The sequence below is a fragment of the Myripristis murdjan genome, chromosome 5 (assembly GCF_902150065.1).
Source record: "Myripristis murdjan chromosome 5, fMyrMur1.1, whole genome shotgun sequence".
Lineage (NCBI taxonomy): Eukaryota > Metazoa > Chordata > Actinopteri > Holocentriformes > Holocentridae > Myripristis > Myripristis murdjan.
Window position 1 is genome coordinate 1,696,788 of NC_043984.1, and position 27,902 is coordinate 1,724,689.

At 40.2% G+C, this 27,902-nt stretch overlaps 2 protein-coding genes across 4 annotated transcripts; one reads left to right on the top strand and one right to left on the bottom strand.

The window, feature by feature from the left end:
• Positions 1 to 531: 531 nt before the first annotated feature.
• c5h6orf89 (chromosome 5 C6orf89 homolog) lies at positions 532 to 14,294 on the bottom strand. 2 transcript variants are annotated; one of them, XM_030052263.1, is made up of 8 exons: positions 14,175 to 14,294; positions 12,389 to 12,663; positions 11,019 to 11,184; positions 8,895 to 9,043; positions 6,852 to 7,003; positions 6,542 to 6,677; positions 5,568 to 5,691; positions 532 to 3,484 (listed from the first exon to the last, which is right to left on the bottom strand). In XM_030052263.1, the coding sequence occupies exons 2-8, from the start codon at positions 12,575 to 12,577 to the stop codon at positions 3,402 to 3,404; spliced, it is 999 nt and encodes a 332-aa protein (XP_029908123.1). In that variant the 5' UTR covers positions 12,578 to 12,663; positions 14,175 to 14,294; the 3' UTR covers positions 532 to 3,401. The 2 variants fall into 2 exon arrangements, with proteins under 2 accessions (XP_029908123.1, XP_029908124.1); XM_030052264.1 differs by having other exon boundaries at positions 14,091 to 14,184.
• Positions 14,295 to 14,582: 288 nt separating this feature from the next.
• On the top strand, positions 14,583 to 27,037 carry hgh1 (HGH1 homolog (S. cerevisiae)). Of its 2 annotated transcripts, none has more exons than XM_030051779.1 (10): positions 14,583 to 14,726; positions 16,318 to 16,440; positions 18,951 to 19,089; positions 20,458 to 20,595; positions 21,646 to 21,797; positions 23,856 to 23,956; positions 24,098 to 24,196; positions 25,316 to 25,407; positions 25,547 to 25,669; positions 26,469 to 27,037. In XM_030051779.1, exons 2-10 carry the CDS (start codon positions 16,331 to 16,333, stop codon positions 26,649 to 26,651), a joined length of 1,137 nt encoding a protein of 378 aa, XP_029907639.1. In that variant the 5' UTR covers positions 14,583 to 14,726; positions 16,318 to 16,330; the 3' UTR covers positions 26,652 to 27,037. The 2 variants fall into 2 exon arrangements, with proteins under 2 accessions (XP_029907639.1, XP_029907640.1); XM_030051780.1 differs by having other exon boundaries at positions 14,587 to 14,730.
• Positions 27,038 to 27,902: the final 865 nt, after the last annotated feature.

The following is a 27,902-nucleotide window of genomic DNA, read 5'->3' on the forward strand; positions in this document are numbered from 1 at the left end:
TAGGCTGATTCTAATTAAAGCATGTCGTTATTTGGAGCTGGAACAGATAAATAACAAATGTGGGTTAGTGCCTTTTGTCTTAGACTTCACCTTTCAAGCTGCCTGTACTATTGAAAAAAGAGATGGAGCAGGTGTGAAGAACTTGAGAGTGGCAGTGCTGGAGGCACCAGGAGGCAGTGCTGCCTTACAGGAAACAGTGGGGGCAAAAATCACAGAGAGCAGCCCTCTTGTACCAGGGTATATCTGCCTTATTAATATAGTGTCAGGTTTCTGCTTTTGTTTAGAATGTCTAAACGTTAACCACTGTAACTAAGCACTGTTATTGGTTAATGGTCTTTGTGAAATGTACATATATATGTTGCAGCTATGCAATAATTGATTTGGAAACAAGTTTTTTCAAGAACAATGAACCAGTTGTCAAGGTAACACAGAGTCTAAACAGCAGAGTCACTTTGAACAACTTGTTTCTTTAATTTCCACTCTTCCAAGCCAATTTTATTTTAAATAAATGAAAAGATTCTACAGATCAGGCAAGATAATTTCTGCTTTTTATTTCATGAAAAAAGAGGAACAAATTCTGCCACTCTCGGAGATCCACACTAATTCGAGAACTAAAATCAATATTGGTATATTGGTGTATGACGGAAATGTTGGCTTTATAAAAAATGTTTCCAAAATGGCAACTGATTTTGATTGAATGACAGTAATTTTAAGTGAGGCAGACATTTGGTGTAGATATTTCAAATGCATTTTTCTTTTTCTTGGGTAATGCTGATGAAGGCTTTCTGCACAAACAGCTTGGCTTTCATGTGGGCTACCAACAAGCATTTCCTTTGAACATCCACCAGCCTCCCACTGAAGATCTTCCTTTCTATATCTTTACTGTAAACAGACCTTGATTATAAGGCAATGTAGCCAAAGTTCTGTCTTGTGGACTACCTTGAATACCTTGTGGCACTGGCAGATTTTCTCCACTTGTTTCACTAAAAGTTAGTTGTCAGTGCTAACATGGGGGTGCTATTATATTAATATATTCACTTTATTTTTCCCTATGAAAACAAATAAAAGGTATAGTGAGATGCATGTGTGGAAATGAGCATAATTGTTAAGTTGTTTGTTATGAAACATTTTCACTCTTTCAAAATCTGACTCCAGTTATTCCTTATTTGAGTAGGTCATATTTGAGTAGCTGCTAACATCTAGAAGTAGTACAACATAGAAATAACAGGTCAACTCTTTACCTGAAAGTATTTTTTGCGCTTTAGCCTCCCAGATGCTACCCAATTTTGGAGCTGTATTCTTGTATGGGCATTGCCTACCACCAAAATTGTGACTTTGCCAATTTTGTGAGGAAACACACTTCTTCAGGTTATTCTCAACTATCCAAATGGAGCCACCAATCCTGTTAATGTGAAAAAATGACTTACATGTGTAAAAGCTGTATTCTCATACCATTGTGATGTGGATTATTATTTGTTTGAGATTTAAAAAAAAAATGAAATTGAGATTGAAAAACTATGAGAGCAAACATTTGGCTGACCATCACATTTCCAACATTTGATATTCAGTTATGTGTAAATTGTGGAATTTCATCTCATCTTAACTGAATCACAAGGTAAGAGTGATCTGTGAGTTAAGACATGTCTGATTTTCAGCAGAAATCCAGCACAAACAGGCCAACAAGTCACTGGTAATCACAGGTAAAAATCAAACATATTCTCATTATAGCAACACAACACTTCACCATATGTACATCCAATACAATAAATAAAAATTACAAATATAAAAGAAATCAGCATTGTCAAAGTCAGTACAATTAATCAGAAAATGCATGAATACATACTGATTGAATGTGACATGACAATCTACATTAATGGCAAAAAGATGCGAATTAACTATACAATTATTTGTCCTTAATGCTGGAACTTGTAAAAGTATCAACGAGGTGAAATTATTAATTGGCAAGAACTGATTAACGTCACAAGACAGAAAAGTTCAAATAACTGGTCATTCGCTTGATTTACAAAGACTGGCTAATCAAAGTGCTTTTGCAGACAAATGGATAACAGCAAAGCAGTGACATCATGAAAAGTAATCAAGTATGAAAATGAACAAAGGCATAATCAGATCAGCGGGGAATTTAGCAAAAAAAAAAAAACAAACATTCCGTAATAAACTGATAAGAGATCCCCTTTCATCTATGGCACTATCACAAATAACAGCTTAATGGACCACACCAGTATTTTTGAATGTTTAGCCTGTTAACTATAATTAAGCCACATTTTATTCCACAACAAACCATTTTACAAATCATGTGGGCATGCTAAAGTTTTAACAACATAGAACAAAAATGCAAAGTTTTGGTTGAAACAGCCACCATATAATGCTCTGCTTCTGCAGCTAACAAAGTCATTCATAAACCACACAGCTGATAACTGGCTGTGGAAAGTAAATGTTTAATGTCTAACCCTAACCCTACTCTCTGGTGGAGGGAGCATTTCACTCCGCCCAATTTCAAGTCATCAAAATACAAGAGTGCTGCTGCTTTCAGTAAAACTAATGTGGGGGACTTAAATATGGTGATGGGATACTGCTGTGAAGAAAGTTTGAAGTCTATCAAAGTTCATTTTCATATCACAGTGGAAAGAATGGAAACCAGGGACTGGAAAAAATGATACTGGAGTCCTAAAATAGGACTATAACCAAATTGTGAAGTATTGAAATTTTGTAGATATCATGCTAAACATGCAAAATCACTGGTATGGTCCTTTAAACGGACAGAAAATCTCACTGCTTTTAGAGATGATAACATCAGCAAATACTCTTAATCATGTACATTGTGACTAACATTACAGCTGTAACCTGATACATGAAGACAATATCACAATGTCATTTCTGAGCTCTGCTTTTAACTCTTAAAATATACTGAAGATCCCTTACCCATAAGTCATTTGTGTAGTCCATCCAAGCTCTTCTCATTGGACAAGGCCCTGCTCTGGACTATCTCCAAACTGATGTACATGTACCAAAATGTTAGACAATCATGTCTTCATGTCTTCTACAATCTCTTGCTTACATGTATCTTCACTGCTATCAGTGAAGGCTGCAGGATATTGAGGGCTTAGACAAGAAAGGATTAGAAAGGAACAGACCAGTAATTCCGTGTTACCGCACTGGGGCACAGACACAGCATGTGCAGAAGAAGAAGACTTTCTACAGAGGCTCATATTTGGTGTCCAGTCCAAGAGGGCCAATGAGCTCCAATCGTAACATGCCTTGAGAGGAAATGGTACATTCTTAGTCAATCAGCAGTAGTGCACATAAGGGAGGAATCTCAACATTGAGTCCTGGCTGTCAAGTCCTTCACTCTCTCCCTCTTTACATGTTACACCACTTCTACATTAAAAGGCCGATCCATCACAAAAGATATTCTGTCCTCTTCCAGGGAACAGCTCCATTTGCCAGTAGCGGGGATCAGCATACACTACAGACAGGTCAGAGGGAAAAATGTCAGACGGTTAAATCATACCTGTGTGTTGAAACAAATCACCAATGGCTGCATACTGCTAAAGGTGCTAAGTTACGTGTGCAATGTGTATTAGGTTTTATTGAAGAATTATACAACACATAGATCCGACTGAGCATTCTGATTGGTCAATCAGACGTATAGAATGTGCTCAAATGAGCATGACAGCACAGCTAGCCGTGCTCAAATGAAAAATATCTCATCACTGAAAATATTACTCCGCCTATATCTTATTGCCCGAGTCTGTGTTTGGGTTTCCATGGCTAGTTACAACATGATTGAGCTAGCAAAGCAGTTTTGTGTTGCTATGTTTGGTATTTATTCAGTTTTGGGGAATCATGATGTCTAGAAAACATGATAAGCCCATGTTGGCTGGCTGACAAGGACTAGTTAACGACAGATCTCATGTTTTCCGCTGAAACGGAGAGAATACTAGCAAAAAACTTTGATATTTTGAGAGCGAAATGCCCACAATATGAATACATTTTGATTATACATTTTATTTTGTTGGTAATAGTTGTATAATTATTAAAACATTATTAAAACAAACAAAACATTATTATCATGCCAGTGATGCGGCCAGGAATGACGCGCTTGTGGTGAGTTCCGTTAGCATCGCTGAAGTCACCCTCTCGTGTAATAATGCTTAATTCTAGTGCATGTGCCTTAGTACTGTGACTCAGAAGCTTTTCCAGCCTTACAACAGTAAAATTCTGTGGAAAACACTGAATAAATCCAATTTTTTTTGCAAATTAAGTGTCAACTTAACATTCTTAAATAACTGCCATAAACCGCTCAATTTGTTTAATAGACAAAGTTTGATTTTGATGGTGTATGGCAGAATTGTTACAACCTGAAATGGCTTAAACAACAACAACTACAACAACAGTGGAACTATTTTCTTATGCAGTTTTAGTTGTCTGTGTTGGTGGCTGGCAGGTGCCTGAAAAGCCTGAAATGTGTGTGATAAGCAACATCTTCAGTGTGCTTATCACACAAAACATTCCTTTATCAAAAAACTTTTATGAATCTTGGTATGATGCTGTATTTTATTATTGCACTTTGCAGTTTTTAAATTCTTTTTTTTCTTTCTGTAGCACTTTGTTAATAAAAGCGCTATATAAATAAAGTCTTATTACTATGTTACTATGTCTTATGCTATATTTATTTATTATACAGGGGAGCAGAGGAAAAGAAGAAGCTAGCTACAACATTACTTGCCAGTTGTCTTTTAGTAGTCTGGAGAAGGTTGTTTTTTATTGTCCTGCATCATTTGTACATGTGTTCAATGACGAAAACAAACACAAGCAATCTCTGTGGTGACTATTGCTCCTCTGGTGCATTGTTGCATTGTCAACAATAATTTGAGCAACTACTGTCCGTAAGCACTGAGTAATATGAATTTTATTTCAGAGAACAACACTTATTAAGTGATGTTAAACCAGGGGTGGGCAATCATGTGCCATGGAGGGCCGAGAGGCTGCAGGTTTTCTTTCCAACCAAAAACTCCACCAGGTGATTTCACTGATTAGTCCCTCCTCTCTGCTTGAAGGTGAGGTAATCAGTGAAATCACCTGGTGGAGTTTTTGGTTGGAAAGAAAACCTGCAGCCTCTCGGCCCTCCATGGCACATGATTGCCCACCCCTGTGTTAAACCTTCCTGAAGTGGAGTAAAGTGGTTATTTTTTTTTTTTTTTTTTTACCGGGGAGTCCAGCTCAGTGGCAGGAGGCTAACAGTTAGCATTTGGAGCATCCAGCCAGTATCTAGCACTCAGTGACAATGAGAGGAAGATAGTACCACTACTGTCCTAATACGGAAGGGAGAAATTATAACATTTTTCTAAGTGGGTGAACTGTCCCTTTAAAAGGTACATAATACTAACGAAAATATTGGCTTTCAACAGATTCAACCATAAAATATTGGAAAAACACACACTAGCAAATAAGTACACTTCAGTTTTGACAAACTGCCGGTGTGTCAGTTGCATGTGGACATAATCAAAGTGTATTTTTAAGAAAGAATCAAGTGGAGAGGTTCTTACCCATGTCTCCAGGTCCCAGCCAGAGGTTGAAGGAGCTGCAGTGTTTCTGACAGCGTTGAACTGGCAGCACTCGAACTGTTGGCAGTCCCTCTCCTACCACCAGCCAGCCCTGCACTCCAACGCCCTGAGACATCCCAATATTTTAGCTTTTTATTTATGATTTTTACATGTTTAGTTGCATATCCACAAAATGTCTTTATTTCACTTTTCTGCTAATCTTTTCCCAAAGAACTCCCATATCATTTTTCCTGCCTTTTATCCATCTATTGGTTTCAATTCATTCCACCATGATATGAAAATGAACTTCCATAAACTTCAAACCTTCTTCACACCAGTATCCCATCATTGTAATAAAGTCGTCCACATTAGTTTTCCTCAAAGCAACAGTACTGTTGTGTTTTGATGACTGGAAATTGGGCGGACTGAAACAGTGGAAAGTAGTCCCCAGGGCAATACTTCCTTTACACAGCCAGTTATCGGTTCTGTCATATATGAATGGCAATGACTTTGTTTGCCACAGAAGCAGAAAAAGCCGTAGCCACAGCTATTATAGTGTGTGGTGGGTGTTTTAACTGGGAAAAAAAAAAAAAAAAAAAAGTTGAGGGACTGACCCCTGTATGATTTGCAGAATGGTTTGTTGTAAAGTAAAATGTGGGGGACTTCAAACTGGCAAATAACATGTAAAATGTAAATCATCATCTTCATCCTCCTCATGGACTCACCAAGGAAATCATCACAGAATCTTATTTCAAGTGCAAGTCTACCATGCATTTTATATAGAGCTTAGGTATTATGAAGGAAAGCCCAGTCAAAAACCTATTGTCATTTAAGTGTAGTAAACTAGAACTACTCTGTTGACTGTAATCATGACTTGCTGCCACAAGGCCTCAACTGTGTTTGCACTACACCAGCTGAACCCAACAGGCCACCGCAAAAATGCATTTTGAAATAACAAAAAATGCAGCTGAACTCACCTTGCTCTGTGAGTTTGTGCTGTGGGTGACCAGACAACGCTGCAGCGTTGTCCCAGCACTGTCCAGCAGGGGGCAGAGTTCTGCCTTGGGGAATAGCCACCGCAACACCTTTTCCCTAGTTCCAGAGCTAAACCTCCTAAAAACAAACAACACAAAATTCTGGGACTTTTAACGGTCGAAGGTTTGCAGATGCAGTTTTCTTTTTGGGCTATTAAAGTAAACTTAATCCTGTTCAAAAAGGCATAGGATAAGAAAATAACCTCCACCTATGGCAGTTTTTCAATAACTTCAGAACATGGTGGATGTGTACCAGAGCAGAGTAAAGTTGGCAGGTCCTTGAGGAAGGCCTTGGTTGTGGTTCTGCAGACCGTCATCCTCCTCAAGCAGAATGGACATGGAGCCTGAGTGACCCGAGTAGAGCTCCTCTAGCTGCTGCCGCTGGACGCTCAGAGACTCCCCACCCTGAAAAGACCGATAGGACCAAACAAGGGAAAAGGAGCAGTGTAGAGGTAAGCTGGAATGGGTGATAAGGCCTACAAACACCAGTGCAACCATTTGATCTGATTCATGCAGCATTGTTTAATTTCATTTGGAAATAAAGATGTATGGCAAGCATTATGCATACAATAATTGGTTGCCCAAACTCTGATACAAGTTATCTTGTTCACTGCTCTCATTATTAGCATGTCCATGTTACTGAATACATTATCTATCAACAAGACATTTGAAAAAGTTATTCCAATAGTGTGTGTATTTTGTTAATGGGTACATATGAAGCAGGTGATTGGATCAACAATTTGTCTACCATCAACTTGTCCAATAAGACAAACAAACCATATGACATGGTATGAGAAAGCAGCAACTACAATGGCGAAAGTTCATGAGCATATTGGTAACACTGTTAGCTTGTTAGCTACAGCAGCTCTACAGGACTGTAGAGCCCCATGAAGCTGATTGGAAAACTGAACACTCTGGGCATCAGTACCACTCCTGCAACTGGATACTGGACTTCCTCACAAACAGACCCCAGTCAGTTTGGATTGGCAGTCTCTCCTCCTCCACTCTAGTGCTCAACACCGGAGCCCCCCAGGGCTGTGTGCTCAGCCCCCTCCTGTTCACGCTGTACACCCACGACTGCAACCCCCGACATGGAGAGAACTCTATTGTGAAGTTTGTGGATGACACTACCATCATCGGCCGGATTTCCAACAATGATGAGTTTTCATATCGGGAGGAAATCAACCATCTTGCAAAATGGTGCACAGAAAATAACCTACTGCTCAACGTCAGCAAAACCAAAGAGCTGATAGTTGATTTTAGAAAAAAGGAGGCAAAGACACACAACCCTGTCTACATCAATGGAGCTGAGGTGGGGCAAGTGAGCAGTTTTAAGTTCCTGGGAATCAACATAACAGAGAACCTGTCATGGACTTCACATATCTCTGCCCTTGTTAAAAAAGCTCAGAAACGGCTGTATTTCTTAAGGAAACTTAAGAAAGCAAAATTCCCACGCCAAGTTCTTGTCAACTTCTACAAAGGAGCGATTGAAAGCATCCTGACTGGAAACATCACAAACTGGCATGGGATGTGCACGGCCCAGGACAGGAAGACTCTGCAACGAGTGATTAAAACTGCCCAAAACATCATTGGTACTCATCTACCAAGCATCAGTGATATCGGGGACGTGAGGTGCCTGCGCAGAGCCAAAAGGATCCTAAAAGACAACACCCACCCCAGCCACAGCCTGTTCACCCTGCTGCCGTCAGGAAAAAGATACAGAAGTATTCGCTGCTGTACCACCAGACTACAGAGCAGCTTCTTCCCTCAGGCTGTGAGACTACTAAATGCACCATCTGCACTGCTCCATGTTTAATAATTTTATTTTTTATACAATCAATTAATCAATCAAGAGGGAACCACATTTTAATTTCATAATACAACCTGTTATATAATGACCAATAAACTTCCTTGTATCCTTGTATCCTTGTTAACATGTGTCTTCATGATTCTTGAGATTTTTGTGAGGAAAATCTGCATGAATGTCCTGTTGTTTTACCAATGAACTACCACGTTTGTGGTAACTGACGGGAACACCAGTCCAACTACTACTTAATTTACAGTCATTTGTATGATTGTAAATTAAGGCACCATGTAGAAACGTTTTTCAGAATTGTTTCATATTGTGTCAGAGTGTATGTCATTACAGTAGGCATACTGTGAAAAGTCAACTGCCAATCCCGACAGTACAAATACTATTGGTGCACATCTACAAATTCCCTCAATAAGGCACTTTTATATATTTGATTATGTGTCATTTGTTCCCTCGTTGTAGCAGGGCTGTGCTCAGTCTTACCTTAAGTAGTACGAGTTGGGGTCCTCTACGCAGGGCTACAGTCTCTCTGAGGTTCTCTGGAACTTCCAGCACAGAGGAGATCTCTGCACAGCCTGAACAGTTGACTAGGCTCTGTCGAAGAGACCCTGCACTCCACCATTCATGAAAACCTGCAGGACAGGGAGGGATCTGACATTAACAACCAATGAGCCAAAGTTCCTATCAGCCCTGCAAGTGAAACATGACACTAAAAAATAATAATAATAAAAAAAAAGGGATGAAAATATCCAGCAACTACAACGTACTGTGTTAGGAACAAAAGTGAGAGGCAAAAGATCTAGTGATGCTTAGTCCAGTTTATCTGGATTTCACTGTTCAGTTTGGATTTGACTTCACTTTGGACTTACAAGTGACAACACTAACACCAGATATTAATTTGGTCAAATAGGGTGAATCTCAGGTAAAGGCTGATAAAGTAAGAAACCTTATTATTCTGTCTTGGACTCAGAACTGCTGTTGTTAAAATCAAAAATTAAAAATTAAAATATTGTCAATAGAGGCATTAATAGACACAGACATTAGCTACAATATAAAACATCAACATAACATTAAAGACATAGTACAATAACTTTTACTTACTTGGGGAAAACTTTAATTTCTAACATGAAGGCCATGATTTACCGTTTTTTAAAGCAACTACAAGGTGTTTGATTGATGTCTCAATTTAATGGTAATGCCTGTACATGAACGTACATATAGAAATGAGGCCTTCTGTGAGAGGACTAGCTATTTCTATTTTGTTATTCTAAATGCCTGTCACCGGGTCGTAATCAGATGAAACGATTTATGGTACGCAGGTCAGCAGCCCGTTTTAACTACCAGACTACTACCATATCTGACTCTTCTGCCCACCGTCCAGACCCTGCTGTCATCCTGGTAGCTGCTTGGCTAGCACTGCACTAGCCTCAGAGCTAACTAGCCACCAAAAATGTTAGGTGTTTTTTTTTATGCTTCCTCTCTTGCACAAAATATCCTTACTGAGGTTGTTTGACTTTGCAGCATCGTTATCTTTTTTAGTGAGGCTAAGCCAAACTTTGGAGTGTTTGCTGTGGTCTGCCATGATCAGGGATGTAGACAGAAGTGTCTCTTCTCAGGTTATGTTGATGCCTCTCTTTCACTTACTTTCAAAACAAGATCTTTGCGACAGGAGGTGGGGGTGCACATGGGAAATGCAGTCCTCATTCAAGGAAACACTACCTTTTTTTTCAACAGGGGCTGCCAAAATCAACATAAAATGAAAGTTCCTTGTTGTGTCTTCAGACCCTTACCTTCACTTTAACCCATCCACTGCCTACCAGTATTTCTATCTTTGGGGACAAAAGACTCAGTTTTGGAACCACAGACAGAATTAAGTAAAATTGGCATGGGATTTAAGTTCATGGCAAGTTGCTGTATTTGCAGAGTTCCCCTTGCCAAAGCAACAGTTGTACACATTGACCTATGTTGTTGTGTCAGCAGAAGAGTTTGTACAGGTCAGCCAGAGAACTGCAGATCCAGACTAAGCTGCTGAACAATAAGCGCTTTAAGAATTGCACTCTAAGACTTCTAAAAAATAACACAATTGCTTTTTTTCTAGGAAAAAAAGTGAAAAACGTTTTGACACAGTGGAATGTCAAAGTTATTCAACTGGTTCCCCAAAGATGGCTGCTAGTTGGTCCCACAGAAATGGAATGAGTAGAATCAAAGGATTCTACAGTTGCTACTGGGTCTATTTTCTACTGCAGTACAGCCACTTTGTCAACATGCAGTGGTGCTCCAGTCCCCTACTCAACCCACAGGGTGATACAGCGGCTCGCTATGGCAGAAATAGGCTCCACCATTTTGGAAACATGGGGACTGAGAAGAACACTGAAAGTGAAAGCTAAACCAAGCTGTGTTATTGTGCATCCTTCAAAACAATTTTTCAGCAGTGTCGCCACTCAAAACCGTATTGTTTTCCAGTCTGTATCTACTTAATTCATTCTAGAGTAGTACACTAGCTGTGAGGCTCTCATTATGGTGCCTTTTGACTGGCAAAACATGCTACTCGCATTTGTGTGTGTGTGTGTGTGTGTGTGTGTGTGTGTGTAAGAGAATGCTTTCAACCTTGTAGGTTGTACTTCTTAGCAATTGGCAGGGAGAGCAGGCGGACATGGCTGAGGGGTGAGGACCAGTTGTAACAGCCCAGGTTGACCAGACCCAGCTGAGGGGTGCTCTGGGGGTAGGTGAAGGCCAGCACTACCACTAGCAGAAAGCCCACTGCCACCACAAACTGCAAAATAAAACAAGGATATTAACAAGCTTTGCATGTATGCTTCTACTTTGAGAGGCTAATAGGTTTATAGATTTGTGTAATAGAGGTTTTGGAATAGGAAGGCTTGGGGCTAACATGTTTGTTAAGTGGCTAGTCTTAATATGTACTACACCATTTTTTCCAGTGTGAAGAAAACATCCCCTTGAAGGACATTACAGAAGACCTTTCATGAATCATAAGGTTACCTCTCTATTCAGCATACATCTAATATACCAAAATCAACCTTTAGAGTAGATTTGTCTGTTATTACCAAAATATGCTACCATCAAAATACACCATGCATGGCGGCAACAAGCACTGTGAACCTGTTCTAAGAGCTGACATGTTATTGAAATTAAAGGGGTAGTGCCACCCATTTTCCAATAGTAAAGTATGTCTTTGTCTATACCTCAGAGAATACTGTGATCATAGCACAAAGTTGCTAAGTGCTGAGGCCAGAACTGAAGTTTGGGTCAGGTTATATGAGTAGCACACACAGCCTGGATACTAATTTGACACACTCCCCTCTCAGTCCAATGAAAAGTCAATGAGAGCTGGGATCTAAGACCTGCAACAAATTATTAAAATTCTCTGCTACTCTGTATGTGAGAAAGGTACCAGTGTAAGCCTTGTTGAAAAATCAAAACTAAATGTTAAGCATATAATGGGAATTGAAAAAATATCCATATTTTTGTTTGTGGGGAGGGGTGTCGAGCCTGGTACAGCCATACTCTGATTTTGCTTCTGTTGTTCACATCATGTAACAAAGTCTGGGTACTATTGGATTCAAACAAGGTGAGGTCATTATCAGGTGTTTACAAAAATACAAAGCAGGTGAGTGGATCAACCATCCATCTATCATTTACTAACTTGTTGGATAAAAAAAACAAGCCATCAGCCAGCCAGAAGGGTGTTGCAGTAATCTCGGTAGAAGATGACAAGCACATGGACCAAGACATGCTGCTGGAAAAAAAAAATCCTAGGGAAACATTAGAGTCACAAATTTGGCCTATGATTACAGTATTCCCTGTTAGTAAAAAAGAGGTATAATTTACTACTGAAAACTGGTGGCATTTCCCTTCAACTAGTTACAAGGCAGACCAGAGCTGACTTAAATGACATTTCAGCCAAGTAAAGCCTGTCTATTTGAGTAGGATATTTTTGCAGTGTTTCCAGTCCTGACCTTGATGGTAGCTCTCAGGATGGGGAACTGGGGAGGGTCTCTCCTGGGCTCGTTGGTCTCCAGGACCTGCTTGATGAATTTCTCGATCTCCCTCTCTGACATGCCATAGCGATAGCCTGACTGGCGGAGGATGTCGATGCTCTCAGACAACTTGTCGTAGATACATGGCTCGCTCATTGTTGTACCCATAACGCCAATAGTGACAATGGCTCAACTCTTCTCAGTCAAAAATAACTTTCTTGTTCTTCAACCGCTGTTGCTGAGCATGGTGTAACCTGTGCAGAAACCATACATATTTATTAGAACTTCAAAAAAAAACTAAGGCTTCTTCTTAATATGTCTTCCTTCAATATTGGTGTTAACCATTTCAACTTGCAAGGCAAGTTTTATTTGTAGCAGTTTGAACAAGCTGCAGCTGTGTGGTTGTTTTTTTTTAAACTTAGGCATGTGAAGACACCACTACAATAGTCAAGCCAACAGAAGATGAATGCATGAATGTTTTTCTGTATTGTTTTGAGACAGAAACCCTTTAATTCTTGTTATGTTTTTGAGGTGTCAGTTGGCTAACTTTCTTTGTGTTGTTCTGTGGCTGTTGAAATTTATGTCTGAGTCCATAACACCACCAGGATTTCTGACTTAATTTGTTGATTTTAGTATCATGTATTCCAGGTGAGCACTGACATTTAATCTCCTGCTTTGGGGCTGAAAACAATCATTTCTGATATTTCTGTGTTAAATTCTAGAAACTTATGGAACATCCACTCATCAATTCCATATATAAAACTTAAGCTGTAGGCATTACTAGCTTGCCATCTATCCCTAATAACTGTTCATCTCTAATGTATGGACAAAGTATCAGGCTAAACTCCGTTGACAATCTGGTAAGTTAATGTTGACTTGATTGTAGGCAGCCATGCAGAGCTTGTTGAACATCATTACAGGACGAGGTTAATATGGCAGGAACTACATGGAAGACGTCAACAGGTCTTATGTCAGTCAAGGTGCAAATTTTAGGGCTGATTCCTCTGTTATTTGATCATTTATTGGTACATTTCCCACTATCAGTGGCGAGTGACAATGACAGACATATTAATTCACTAAAATCATGCTTGGTGGATGTCTTTACCATTAGACACTAACGAGTCGTAAAATGCCCCATGTCGTGTTTTACATCAGGTCCGCGCATCTGCCCTTATCAGTTTGACGTGACTGTTACAAGGGAAATTTTATCTAGCCAACTTAGCTGCATGGAAGCTAGCTAACTAGTTACATACGACAAGCGACACTACACGACAGCAGAGTCATCTAGTTAACTGTTGGTCAGCCGTAAATAACTTCTTTCTATCGCACCGGCTGAAAACACAACAGCCCAGTTCAGTAGGCTGGGAGGTTTCTGCCGTAAGCTCTCTGTACACCTTGTTGTTAGCTAACGTTACTGTGCACATCTTCAATTCCCACACTCACACATTAACAACTTGTAGTCAAGGCTACTAGAAAATATACAATTACGCAACTAAGAACCATGAACGTTAACGGAGCTAGCAAAAGGCAAACACTACCACGACATATCACATCTAGCTTCTTAAGCTAAAGCTAGGTTAGGTTAGGAGGTTAGCTGCTGTGTGCTAGTTAGCCTTGGTTAGCTAGCTAATGTCTTTAGTTTCCAAGGTAAAAAGGACACATGAATGATGAAACCTCCCACCTTTAACCACGACCCACTAGTGTAATTAACGTATCTGGACCGCCATTTTCTCCCCTGAAAGACAAACAGTGCGATATTTAATACCTTAGCTCGCTCCAGAGTCGCTGACGAGTACGCCAGCCATGGAGCTAACGTTGTTGTGACCACAGGGTTGTGACAGCTCCAGCAGCCAGGGCGCTTCCGGCCTGCCCCGCCTCAGCCAATCACATCAGCATGCCTGCTCTGACGTCTTACGTTGAGGGCGACGTTTCTTACTGCTTATACTACTGTTTTGGTCATGATAATAATAATAATAATAATGCTATTTTTTTCTTGTAAATCTATGAATCGTGGAATTCTGAGTTTTTCTCTCACAATATTACACTCCTCCCGCTCCGTATTTTTTTCCTCCTACAGTGGCAATAATATTCCGCCATATCAACAGAGAATTTAGCGTTTTTTGTTTGTTTTCTTGCTACCCCGTCGAACCACACTCCAGCCCAATAGGTGGCGGTAATGCGCGTGCAAGTTGGTTTGCCAACCGCCATTGAAACTTAACGAAGAAGACGCCACGCAATAACACGGAAGTGGCCTGTGTTGCATGTGCTGCAGAATCCTCACATGTCAAGGCTAGAGCCAGTTGGATGCAACGTTCATGTTGGTACTCTTTCTTATTATTTTCCCTCTTCCTGTTCCTTGTCGCTCACGGAATGTGTAAATGCTCTGTTAAATGGATGTCCGGGAAAATGCGCTCTTGTTGTCCTTTGCATAAGCTAGCTACATGCTACTAGCTACACATAAATGATTACGACCGAAAATCAAATGATAAGTGTTAATATGAGGGATTGGGAGCGAGATAAACTTGATGACAAGCTTTACTGCCAGATCCTGAAGTTACATACAGGTGATAAACCATGTAATGCTGGAAGAGTGTATTAAATTTACTTTAGCTATTGCTGCTGCTTTTGCTCAGTACTGTCACTGTTTTCATGTCACGGTCTGCAGTGTTTGTGTTTACCTGTGGGCTCACCTAAAAATAGTCTAATTTTTTGTTAAATTTCGCCTATCTATGTGTGGACATTTTTGTATATTGCCTAAAATTTCTTAAATTGCTTAGATTTCCTCCATGATGATCTATCTATCTATCTATCAAAATCTCCACCTAGTCTACACTGTAGTGTTAACTTATATTATGAACACTGCATTTTAAGAATGAGTGTTTTTATCACTTCTGTCAACTGCCAGGAGGCCTTGTGGCAGAGCACACCGTTTTAGAGTTTTAGCAGCATTGCTCCAAGCTGTGTTCCTCTTTTTCTTAAGCCTTAATGAGCAGTAAAGCAGTTTAACCAGTTAATTTAATGTCTAACATTCAGTCCGATTTTCAGAACAATGAACACAGGCATCATAGACATGTAGGCCTAATACGTAGCTATAGCAGCTGTTTGATGGAGAAGCACAAATAAAGCTTTGACTTGGGATGTTCCTGGTTTAATAATAAAAAAAGATCCAAATCATAGAAAAACATGATTTCGGATCAAATGGTGTCTTTTTTTATATTGTCCAAGTCAAGTATGAATGTTATACAAGCCTAAGACCTGCCAAGACGTTGCATGCTGGCAGAACTAAGCATCCTGCCCCTCTCTCCCCAGTCTTAACAGTTTTCTTCCTCACAGTCAGTGCCCTGCCATGCTCAATACAAACAGTTCCCCATTTAAACCAATGGGGCTTTGGTCTTGTTGGTCGTAATGTGCAGAGGGATTTTCAGTGACACCGCTGAGTTCACCCGCCCTGCACCATCTCTTTTCTAACTCTATCCATCTGGTATTACTATTTTTTTTATTCTATACATGTCTAATAGAGACTGACTTAGACATGGGATGCCTCTGCTATAGACTATACGATACAGAAATAATCCCCAAATAACCGTTATACAATCAGTCCATTAATTTTCACATTTTTCCTAAGATTTTGCGGTAGCAGGCTAGTAGCTGGGAAACAAGTGCAGAGCTCATGGGCTGCTGACACTGAGATACTGTGAAAAGTTCAGCCACGGCTAACTTATCTAAAGTTATCTCAACTCTATGAGACATGACTGGACCTCCCCTGACTTCATCTTGTTTGCATTGTGATTTTTTTTTGTTCTTTTGTTGTTAAAATGACTTTGACCTTTATTCGGCCAGGGTGGGCTGATGGCCTTGTGTGGACAGAATGTGGATGTTGTGTCAACATTACGTCTCTGGTTATGCAGACATTGTAACAAGATGCTGAGTGACACTGAAGCCGTGGAGCTGCTGTCATTCCTGAAAGCCGACGTACGTCCTGACGTCAAAGGTCAAGCTGTGGAGTACATCCTGGGCCTGTCATCACACAGGTATGAAACACCTAGAAACAAGCAGCTATTTCTAACTCATTATGCCCTGTTGGACCTGCTGGTTGTGCAAGAGGGACGGTCATGGGGTCACCAAAATTGCCAGGTTTCATGCTCTAGGCAACACCAAAAAGATTTAGAGAAAATCCCTCTAGACCTAACTGCCATTGTGACTGACATGGTGATAAATAGGCTCCCACTTCCCAGTGGGGCAGTATCAAATAAAAGAAATAGCTACATTTGTTGACTGATTTTGAACATGATTGGATGGAGCATTGTGGTGATGTTGCTCCTCTCCCATTTCTACATTTTTGCCACCAGCTTCTTGTGTACATACTTAAAGCCAACCATGCTGTGGAGCTTCCTGATCGCAGAACATTCCCAGCCCAGTCAAGCTCAAAAACACCCCAGATAATATTCTAGAGGGGGGGAATTAAAGAGTCAAGCTCATATGCTTAGAGAGGCTCCAGGTGGCTGCGAGTGGCCCTGAGCCTATCAGCATGGATATGCACCCAGGCACTCATCCTTGCACACTGTTTTCCACATCTCTTTAGACCAGGGGTGTCAAACTCGTGCCATGGAGGGCTAAGAGGCTACAGGTTTTCATTCCAACCAACAATTCCACCAGAGGCCTGTACCATAAAGCTGGATTAACATAGCCGGGCTTTCTCTTTCGTATCTGGCTTCACTTAACCAGACATCCACAGTCCGGATTTTCAGTACCATAAAGCCGGCTATCAACTCGCTAACTCAACCCAGGCTTTTCCAATCTAGATCTGTGCGCGCTCACATTAAAAGGGCGGTGTTTGCTGCATGCGACCAATCGCAGACAAGGAAAAATCCACCCGAGCCACATACTTTACAGCGACGGAGCAGACAATAATCATTAATAAATACGAGGAATATAAATCAATAATCCAGGCAAAAAGCAACACAGTTGCAGCTGCCAAAAGCCACAAGGAATGCTGGCAAAAAATCGCCGACTGTGTCAATGTGTAAATTAGTGGGATTATAATCTGACTTCCCCACCATGACGGCACGAGTAGATCTGACTACAGTAACATTTGTATGTTCAATAAATTAATGTGTCTCCCACTCAGCCATACACTCCTGCAGAGGAACTGGCCCTCTCTCACAGTGAGGGGCGACCCTTGATGGAGGTCTGCCTTCAGTTTGAGTTTCGTCAGAATCGTCACTTTGATTCAAATGGTTTTGATATTTCATTTTATAAACCATCTGACGCCTCGTGTTTATTCTGCTGGTTAAAATATTATTTCACTGTCACTTAAAGACTGTAAAACATTTGGCACCAACTCTCATGTGGACTTTTCAGGGCAGACCCCCTAAATCAGGGGTGTCAAACTCGTGCCATGGAGGGCCAAGAGGCTGCAGGTTTTCATTCCAACCAACAACTCCACCAGGTGATTTCACTGATTAGTCCCGCCTCTCTGTTTCGAGGTAGGACACCCCTGCCCTAAATACTAAATATGAGCAAACTAATGGAAACCTAAAGGAGCCCAGAGGCTGGCGTGTATTTTATCAGACTTTTATTTAACCCTCTGAATTAAATTCCCCTCATTTATTTTAAAAAACATTTTTTTAAAAATCATTACATCTGTCTACAAGATGAGGTTTTTGGTTGGACAGTGTAGAGTCATGAGTAAAAAAAAAAAAAAATACAAGAAGAATTGTAAAATGTATAAATTTTATAAAAGAAGAAGAAGGGGAAAATGGGCAGGCCATTTTCTAAGAGAGCTGATTGGTCAGTAGGTGGGGCTTTTCTACCTGCTGAGCTCTTATCCTGAACTTAACCTGCTGCAGAGCAGGTTAGGTGTTCAGCATATGTTACCACGGCAACATACCCCGATAAAAAGTAAGCCAACTGATCACCCTACCTCCAAACAGAGAGGCGGGACTAATCAGTGAAATCACCCGGTGGAATTGTTGGTTGGAATGAAAACCTGCAGCCTCTTGGCCCTCCATGGCACCAGTTTGACACCTGTGCTTTCGACCAATGATTTGCACTAGTGAACTCTTAAATGTGCATTTGTCTTTGTAATGGGGGCTTTATACACTGCAGTCCTACTGTAATATCCCTCTCTATGCACAGGATCTTTTGGAAGAATGTACCATCCCTCCAGTATAATTCCAGAAATGTGTAGAATGTAGGCCAAGGAGCGCTGAAGCTGTTCTGGTGGCTCCTGGTGGCCCAACATCTTACTAAGACATTATGTTGGTTTACCCTTTAATTTGAATAATTGTGTGGTTACAAAGCCATATGTCAGGATTTTCAGAGATTAGTGAACCTCATGAATTTTTGTGGTACTTGATGAAGTCCACTGATGTAACCTCTTTTGTTATCGATCTGTTTGTATAAACAGCCATTTCTTAAGTTGGGCATTTTCATAGTTTTAGGTAAAATATATTTGTACTTTATTGTATTTTTTTGAGAATTAGCTGCTCTTCCAGGTTCTCATCTGCTGTTGCTATAGTAATGCCTTTCTGTTCTCCAGGGATGGCTGCCAGTTCCTCCGCTCTAATCCTAACTTCCTGGTTGCCCTGGTTGACCTGACCTCTGACCCCACTGCTGATATAGTGAAGAACTGTTACCATGCCCTCATTAACCTGTCAGCCGATGAGACACTGCACCAGGTGATATTTCTGGTTTTTCAAACCACTCCGCTACATTTTGAAAGAAAGCATCAGTTCTTGAAAAACATAGTAAATAAATAAAGAATAAAAATCCTGGAATTCTGTTGGTGTATCCAAATACTTATTGTCCATTGCTTGTCTGTTTTTCCCGCCTGTGTTTATGTCTGTGTGTATATCCTGAGTTACAAACCAGCTGACTGCTGGTGCCATGTCAGTATCTTGTCTTAGTGAGAACAGGTGGCATGTTAAACTGTTGAAACACTACATCCTGCTTGGTCCAGATGGGGTGGCAGTGCTTGGAGAATATGGGACTGTGGGTTTGCATGGTGATACTGATTGCAGGTTAATGTTTTTAGCCACAAGACAGTATTTTATGTTCAAAAAGAGCTCAAATCATTTTCCTCAGGGAAAATCATTCACTCTCCATTTACGAGTTCCAAATCTTGCACTCATGTGGCCTAACTGTGGCATCTGGCTTTGCTAAACTCTGTGCAATGTTTAGGTCAGTCACAGCAGCTCTTTACATGTGATGCTGATCTATAGAGGATGTTCACTTCCTCTTTTGGCCTGTTTACTGTCTGTCACCAATCAATCTCACAGTGAGATTTTGAACATAGTGTCCTGGTGGGGCACTGACTTCAACTCTCACCTCCAAGTGAACGTTCTTGGTGGAGGCTGGGGACTTTGAACAGTCAGTTGGTTCCCGACTGACTGTCACCGTCAGTCATGTTATCCTTGGAGAAGATACTACTGGGCTTAACATGTCTTCCCTGATTAAATAAAGGTTAAAAAAAATAAATAAATAGACAAAAGACCAGAGGATGTCAGTTATTGTGGAAACACACTGTGCAGCTGTCCTGGGAGAGCCTACATCCCACTGAACACGCGAGTCAGGAAGTGGAGCGAGGGTCAATACAATAGTTTCTTAGAGATCAGTTGGCTTTTACACTCTTAGCACAGTTTAATATGTCACCTGTCAGTATGTTATCTTGCTCATCATGTAAATACACTGAGAAAACAACAGCGGGGAAGTCATTTTGACAGAGGTTAGAACCAGCACTGCAGCATTTTCCCCCCACTGATGAGTAAATTTAGAAGCGGCAGTAGCAGAAAAACATCTGTAGAAATTAGAAAAAGATCCTGGTGTTTTCACTTGTTGGTAAATCAATATTGTGACATACACGGAACAATTTTTTTTAAGTGTTATTTGGATACACCAAGATGGCATAGAAATCTCAAAGGAGTTGGTTTCCATATGGTTACACATATTCATTGGTCCTAGAATGTGCAAGGAAAGACCAGTGACCATAGGAAATGCATGTGCAATGTGAGATTTGAGGAAGAATGAATGCATCTGTTCTCTTCCAGTTGTTGGTGACAAAAGCCAATGTTCTGCCAGTTTTATTTAAGAACCTTTTGGATCCAGAGTATCCCTTCTCAGATCGGATCTGTACAATACTGACCAACCTGTCCCGCCATGAGAAGACCTGCACCACTGTTTTCAAGGTTAGTTTGTTTTTAAAGACTTCCCACCTCAAGTTGCTTTTACAGCTTGTGATCAGTGATTATACCTTTCAGTCAGAATCCACTAGCTGCATCTAAAAGCGTAACAGTAGCCTAAGTTAAAGGATCATATCAGTGATTTTGCGTGTTTAGCCAAATATCTACAACATGTATATACTTTTTCTTCCAATCTTTCCCTAAGCAAGCAGCAGTGTTTTAGAACTCTGATATCATTCTTCTTACCTTTTATCCAGCCAAAATCAAAAGAGCATATTTATACAATAAAATTGAAGAAGGCAGAATGAGTAAGATTGTTGTGGTTTGAACACAACATTGTGTTTACAACACAACATTCAAAGTTTGCTCCTCCTCCCCGGCTAAGCTAACCGTCATCAGCCAGTTTTTGTTTCCTATGATGGCAATGGAATGAATGCCATCACTGTCCTTGGAAAAATATTTGGCCCGCTGGTAGCTCCCTGTCACTAGATTGGATGTCATACTGTTGATCTGGCACTGTGTATTGTTATTGGCTGGGAGCTCCACACCCACTGCCCAAAGGCCGACGCCCAGAAGAGTCCTGAGCTCAGCAGAGCAAGAAAATCCAGGCAGGGGGAGGGCAGGGTCTTTGCAGACACACACACCAACACACACTTGTAATGGCTCAGAAGTGATGATTGGGAGGGATTATTTTTGTAGGAGTAAATGCATTGTTTTTTTAGGAAAATCCTATGCATTTCTGCCTTTACATTTTTTGAACATAAAAGGATTAAATTATTCCCCAAAAGCATTTATCTTACCAAAATTATACCATAATCAACACTTTTTCTCCGCAAGATTACCTCCAAGCTTCCACTCTGTATTTGAGAAGGGGTTCTATCCATGTGTACATTTGAAAGCTACCAATTTCAGCTGTCAAAAAAAAAACGACTTATGGATCTAGCCCGGAAAAGAATGCCTCAGCCTTTCTGCCACCACAACCCGGTCCATGTTAATTGGATGAACTTTGTCATGTAGCATGGTGTCTGATAGATGCTGGATCATATCCATTTCCAGGTCCTCCAGGAGGATGTTGGTCTGGCCCAGCTGGTGGAGATATTCTGTACTGAAGGTTACAACAAAAAGGCTTCTCTCCACTACCTTGGACCTCTGCTGTCCAACCTAACACAGCTGCCGGAAGCCAGAAATTACATACTGGACAAGGACAGGTTTGTGTGTGTGTGTGTGTGTGTGAGTAATGTCAAATAACACTAAGCGATTCCTTGCTTAAAAACACTCATGAAAATTAAGATCATCACACCTATTTTGACAGTTGCCCTGTCTGCCCTAAGCCCACAAAGTTTTTGGGTTGGCAAAGCCTTCTTCTGTGGGGTATCTTTCACTGCCATTACAATAGTGTCAGCCTTACAGTCAGTGACTGGTACTACTCTATGTCCAGAAACTGGTTGAAAACATAGCCTTCCTTATCCAAGTAACTGAATGAAAAAAATAAATACTGCATACAACAATATGCTATTTATGCATTTAGGATACTTGCCTCTCTAACTCCAAATACATGGTCATACCTGATGTGTAGGTTAAGTTGTCCAACAAGTGACACATCAGTGCTCTCATTAGTCTCCAGAATGAATACTCTGGACTCTCCAGTCTCTTGTTAGAGGGGCTCCTCAATCACCGCATCCAAAGTCTTCAGCATGTCATCAACAATATAATGAGACTGGACTGATAGTTGTTTCTCTTATCAAGCTAGGAATCAAAAATGGAGGGAATTAACTCATCTGTTATTGAATGAACTAGTGGTTCTATGGTAATATCAATAGTACATTTCACATTTACTTTAAGCTATGAGAAATAATTGCATCCTAGAAGTTAGGCCAAACTCAGCAGCTTGGGATGATTTGTGTGGTGGGCAGTTTCATTTTAAGCAGCTAAAACAGGCACTTGACTCCCCAAACCACAGCTTCATGCTCCATGATGACCACTGGGTTCTATAACAGAGTAACCTGAACACAAAACAATTTGTGCCTCTATTCTTATTTGTGATTCTAAGAATGCACCATAATTCAAAAAAAAGAAAAAGGTTTTCTTGTGTAAAACAGCCATCTAGTGGCTGATTTGCTCCGTGTTTTTCACATAGCCTTTGGAGAGTGTTCAAAATGACTCACCTAAGATTCATATTAATCGGATGAGTTGTATCTAAGAAATACTACAATTTTTGTTCCAGCACCACCTTGCTGCGGATTTGATTTTTTTTATGGACCCTCAGTTGGGTAGGGGAGTGAAGGGACCTGCGTTGGCTTTAATTGGACAAATTTTTGTTGAGATAAAACACACTTGCGCACGCACACACCTGCGGTCTTGGAGGAGTTTGAAAAGATGGGTTGGACATATGTGATTCTAGCCTTTCTGAGCCATTACACATGAATCTTAATAAGGTGAATGTGGCAAGTTCACCAAGAAAAGGAGGATGTTCATCACAAGTGGGTTGATAATATGACTGAATTGTGGATTTAAAATGACCTAATAAAAGTGCCATCTGGCGTTTGACACTCTCCTGGTAGTGCTGAGAATTTAAAAAAAAATAAATAAATAAAATAAAAAAAATAGTGAATTTGACAAAGTTTAATATGGCAGAAAATTCCAATATTTGACTTGTAAAACTTATAAGACTTATAAGACTTCTATTGGCAAAGTGGTTTGTCATTAAAAGATGAATCTTTTGACATCAAACATAGGTAAATCATAGCAGGTGCATACATTAAAATTTTCAGACATTTGAATTATAGTCATTGTGCTCCCCAATGGCCAGTTGAATAGTGGGTGTCACCAATTACAAAAAGGCATATAACCTTCACAGGATTCACAAAGCACATGGTGTAGAGCTTGATCATGGAGCAAGAAAGAGCTGATTTCTCTGATTGGCCAAAGTGGGTGGCAACAGTCGGTGTGGCCTATCACAACTAGGTGTATAACTTCTAAACGGATTTACATAACATGGCAAAACTTTGTCTTAAGCTTGGGCCAAGAAAGGGCTGATTAACCTTTCATTCTGATTTGCAAAAAGGGAGTGTGGTGGTCAGCATGCACAAGAAATACTCCCTAAATCAACTACACACACATAACTGTTGAGTGTTTGAATTTATCAAACAAAAAATATAACCTTGCGATAAGTGCATGAAAAGTAAGACTTGTGATGTGGAAATGGTAGTTGAAGTACGCACTCTGAGTGCTATCTTTCTAGTTATACTAGTGTGTGTGTGTTGCAGATGTGTCATCCAGAGGTTGTTACCCTACACCCAATATCAGGCATCAACGGTGAGGAGGGGAGGAGTCATCGGCACCCTACGGAACTGCTGCTTTGACTATGGTGAGACCCACAAAAAGATCAGATGAGGGAAAATAGTTCCAAGGGGTCCTGCTGATCTCCCAGAAGTACCCCAGAGGATGAGGACATGTGTTGTTCACATCACATTATCTGAAGCACCCCTCTCCCCTCCTGTCTGTTCAGTTCATCATGAGTGGTTGCTAAGTGATGCTGTGGACATCCTGCCTTTTCTGCTGCTGCCATTGGCTGGTCCAGAGGAGCTAACAGATGAAGAAAATGAAGGTGTGTGTGTGTGTGTGTGTGTGTGTTTATTTCTTCAGCTTTGCTTCCATGTTGCTTTAACCGTCGATACTACAATTTCGTAACTTAACTAAAATATTACATCCTAAGTAATGATATAGCATATGTACTTACTGTGATGTTGTGTCCATACTGTCAGCATCATATACTGAATATACAGGGAGGCAGATGAACTTTTTGCTCCATCTGCCACAGTGTCTGGTGGACACCCACATTTTACCAGCTGCTGAGGACACTTTTTTTGTTTGATAATTACATTTACATTGACAACAGACAATTTTTTTTGCTGGTTGGGCTTCTCATAAACATTTGAACACAAGAAATCCAGTGCAGCGTTACTGATTTGACATTTAAATATCTAATTTAAACAACAGTTTTCTTGTAATTTTTAAAAAAAATATTGTCCTGCGAAATCTCATTAATGTTTCTGTCTTTTTTCATGTTTTTTGCTAATTTACTCATCGTTTGGATGATTATCATGTAGTATTTTTTGCTGATTTTCTGCCGGTTTTCTGCTATGTTTTGCTAATGTTTGGGTCTTTTTTTGCTGATTTGTTACTTGCTCTTTTCCCGATATCTTTTTGAAAGAAATCAAGTGAATTTCTCAGGTTTCAGGTATTTTGCCTCCAGTTTTGCTTATTTGTCCCCATGACAAATGAATGTCTTCCTCTTATCTGAAACATAAATTCAGCAAAGTAAACGCTGTCGTCATGTTTTGTTATTCTCCTTTTTCATCCTTTAAATAATCTTCATTTCTGGGCTTTTCTGTTTTCTTTTTATTGTTTGTGTTATTTGGACTCCCTCTGCAAATATTTACCCACATTAAAATAATGACTATAAAGTCATGCACTTTTCTTAAGTTATTAGACTGTTTCAGTTGCTTGGTCATCATATCCACATTACTAATGACATTATCAAAAATCTCTTGTGTGTAACTGTCTTATGAAAGCAACCAACAGTCAGCCTTCCAATATTGTCACAATAGCAATAGAGTAGTTCAGGCAAATATATTGCAATATTTGAGTTTATCCATATAGCCCAGGCTTAATCTGAGCCACAATAAACCTGGCCCTAACTCTAATTGAAGCTGATGATGTCCAGGTCTGCCGGTGGACTTGCAGTATCTTCCAGAGGACAAGAAGAGAGAAGAAGACCCTGATATCAGAAAGATGCTGTTGGAAACACTATTACTAGTATGACACCACACACACACTGACACACACACACACACACACACACACACACACACACACACACACACACACACGCACACACGCACGCACTCAGCTATCGAGGCAATATTTTGACGATGACCTCTGTCTGTCTGGCTAGTTAACAGCAACCAAAGCAGGCCGTCAGACGCTCAAACAGAAGAATGTCTATCCAGTTATGAGAGAGTTCCACCGCTGGGAGAAGGAGCCACATGTTGTACTGGCCTGCGAAAAACTGGTTCAGGTATGAAGGCATTCATTACTACGTAAATCAGCAAAAGGTGAGGTCAAATCCATCAGCTAAGCTGTTAAATACCAAATAATTTAAACTGTGAAATTACAAATCCACCAACGAAATAAAAGGAGTCCAGGTATAAGCATAGACACAAACCAGATAGATAGATAGATAGATAGATAGATAGATAGATAGATAGATAGATAGATAGATAGATAGATAGACAGACAGATAGATAGATAGATGGGTAGATGGATAGATGAATAGATAGATAGACGGATACATGTACTTTATTGATCCCAAATTGGGAAATCAACATTGGAAGAGAGATAGAAAAGAAAAGGTCTGGAGTTATTTCCAGGTGTTTGCATTTGCATTTAGTAGCTGTTCATCAGAACCCTCAACATGTGATCAGACATTTCTATGCAGGTGAAGGGGGCCATCATTAGGTTCAAAAAGCAAATAAAATCTATCAGACAGATAGCTTTATTGATCCCCTTTATTGAGCCATTGGCAAGTTTCTTTAAAGAAGCTTGCTGATATATGGAAGTCATATGGACAAACTGTATCACTGAAATATTGTTCTGTTGGAGCTCAGCAGGGTTAAAATATCAGCTAAATGACAAACATGTTTTCTTGTGTCTGTCAACACAACAAAATGGACTTAAGGGCTTAAAAGAAATTTGGATAGATTGGAATTTGAAACAAAACCTTCATGTTTTCTGAGACTTGATCAAGGAGTTGATATAGTTGATGCAAATTTAACAAAATGATGAGAGAAAGAATAAGATTTGTTCCTTTCTTCCAGGTGCTAATTGGAGACGAGCCAGAGAAAGGGATGGAGAACCTAATGGAGGTAAATATCCCTGAAGACGTGCAAGAAAAACTAATAGGGGCGGATGCCAAGGAGCAGCAGGAGCTGGAGAAAGAACAAGAGGAGAGGAGGCAGAAGGAAGGGAAAAACCAAGTTCCAGAAGGGATGGAGAGATAGAAGATAAAGTAATGGACTGATTAAAAAAAAAGAAGAAAGAGAAAAAGAATAAAAACAGTCCTAATGAGGACTGTTTCATCATTCTGATGGACGAGTCCTGATATTTTCACATGATGTTCACATGAGCTTTTGTTTTTGAGGATCAAGATATAGATAAAGTCAAAATGTGCCCTATATTTAGTGTTGTGCATTTCTGGGTCCACTGTAGAGGCTGGGAACATGTACACAGTAATCAAAAATAAATACTGTAAAACTGTGAAACAGCATCATCGTAAGAAGATGCCTTGCAGAGTTTGCAGAATTTTCCAGTATATTTTTATGATATTTTGTAGTTTTTTGCTGAGCAAGGATTTTGTGCAAAAGGAAATAAAGAGAGGTCCTGAGTAGACGCAGGTCCCAAGTACAGCCGGTTGCTTGTGAACATTAAAGCAGACAGAGGCCCGGGATACTGCTGGACCTCCACTGTATCTTACATAAGCATGACGTGCCATTACACTGATCCTGCATTTGGATTGCTTGCAGTGCAGTACAATGCAAGCACAAGACATGGTGCCTTTTCATTTAAGGTGTGACACTCACTGTGTCTGGACTACAATAGAAGAGCATGGTCTCTGAAAAAATGTGTTATGAAATATACGTAGATACAGGTAGGGAAGGTACATTACAAAGCTAAATTACCTGCATCCTTCATTGAATAATACAGACAACAGAACAGTGGAAGAAAAGTCTAAGAGTTGAGGTTTCCTGTCTGTGGGAAAACTAGAGGTGGACATACAGATTCAACTATACAGTAAAATCTTGAAATATAAATGGTCTTCATTTCAAGTTTTTTTTCCCCATGTAGATAGAAAAAAAGAGAAACTGGAGAAAAACACCCTGTGCATACCTCCACCAGCGCTATGCAGTTGTCAAGATCTGCCAGTTCCACATGTTCACCAAAAGTTATTCATGCCCACTGCCACACCCTGCTTTGGCCAATCAGTGTGAAAAGTGAATCTTTGCCTTCTTGCCACACAACCAGCCTTTCCACAAAGATTGATGATGGCGCATGAACCTGTTCACAAGTTTCATGCCTTTTTATGTGAAGCCACGACCCCTTTGGTCAATCAGTTTGAAAAATATGTTTAGACCCTTTTGAGATATCCTGCTAACAAACAGAGTCCAGTGTTCCAATGTGGAATTCATGAGAATTATACAGGTTATTGAAATATCCAGATGGCAGCATCACTTCTGCCACTGTCCCACTCTGCA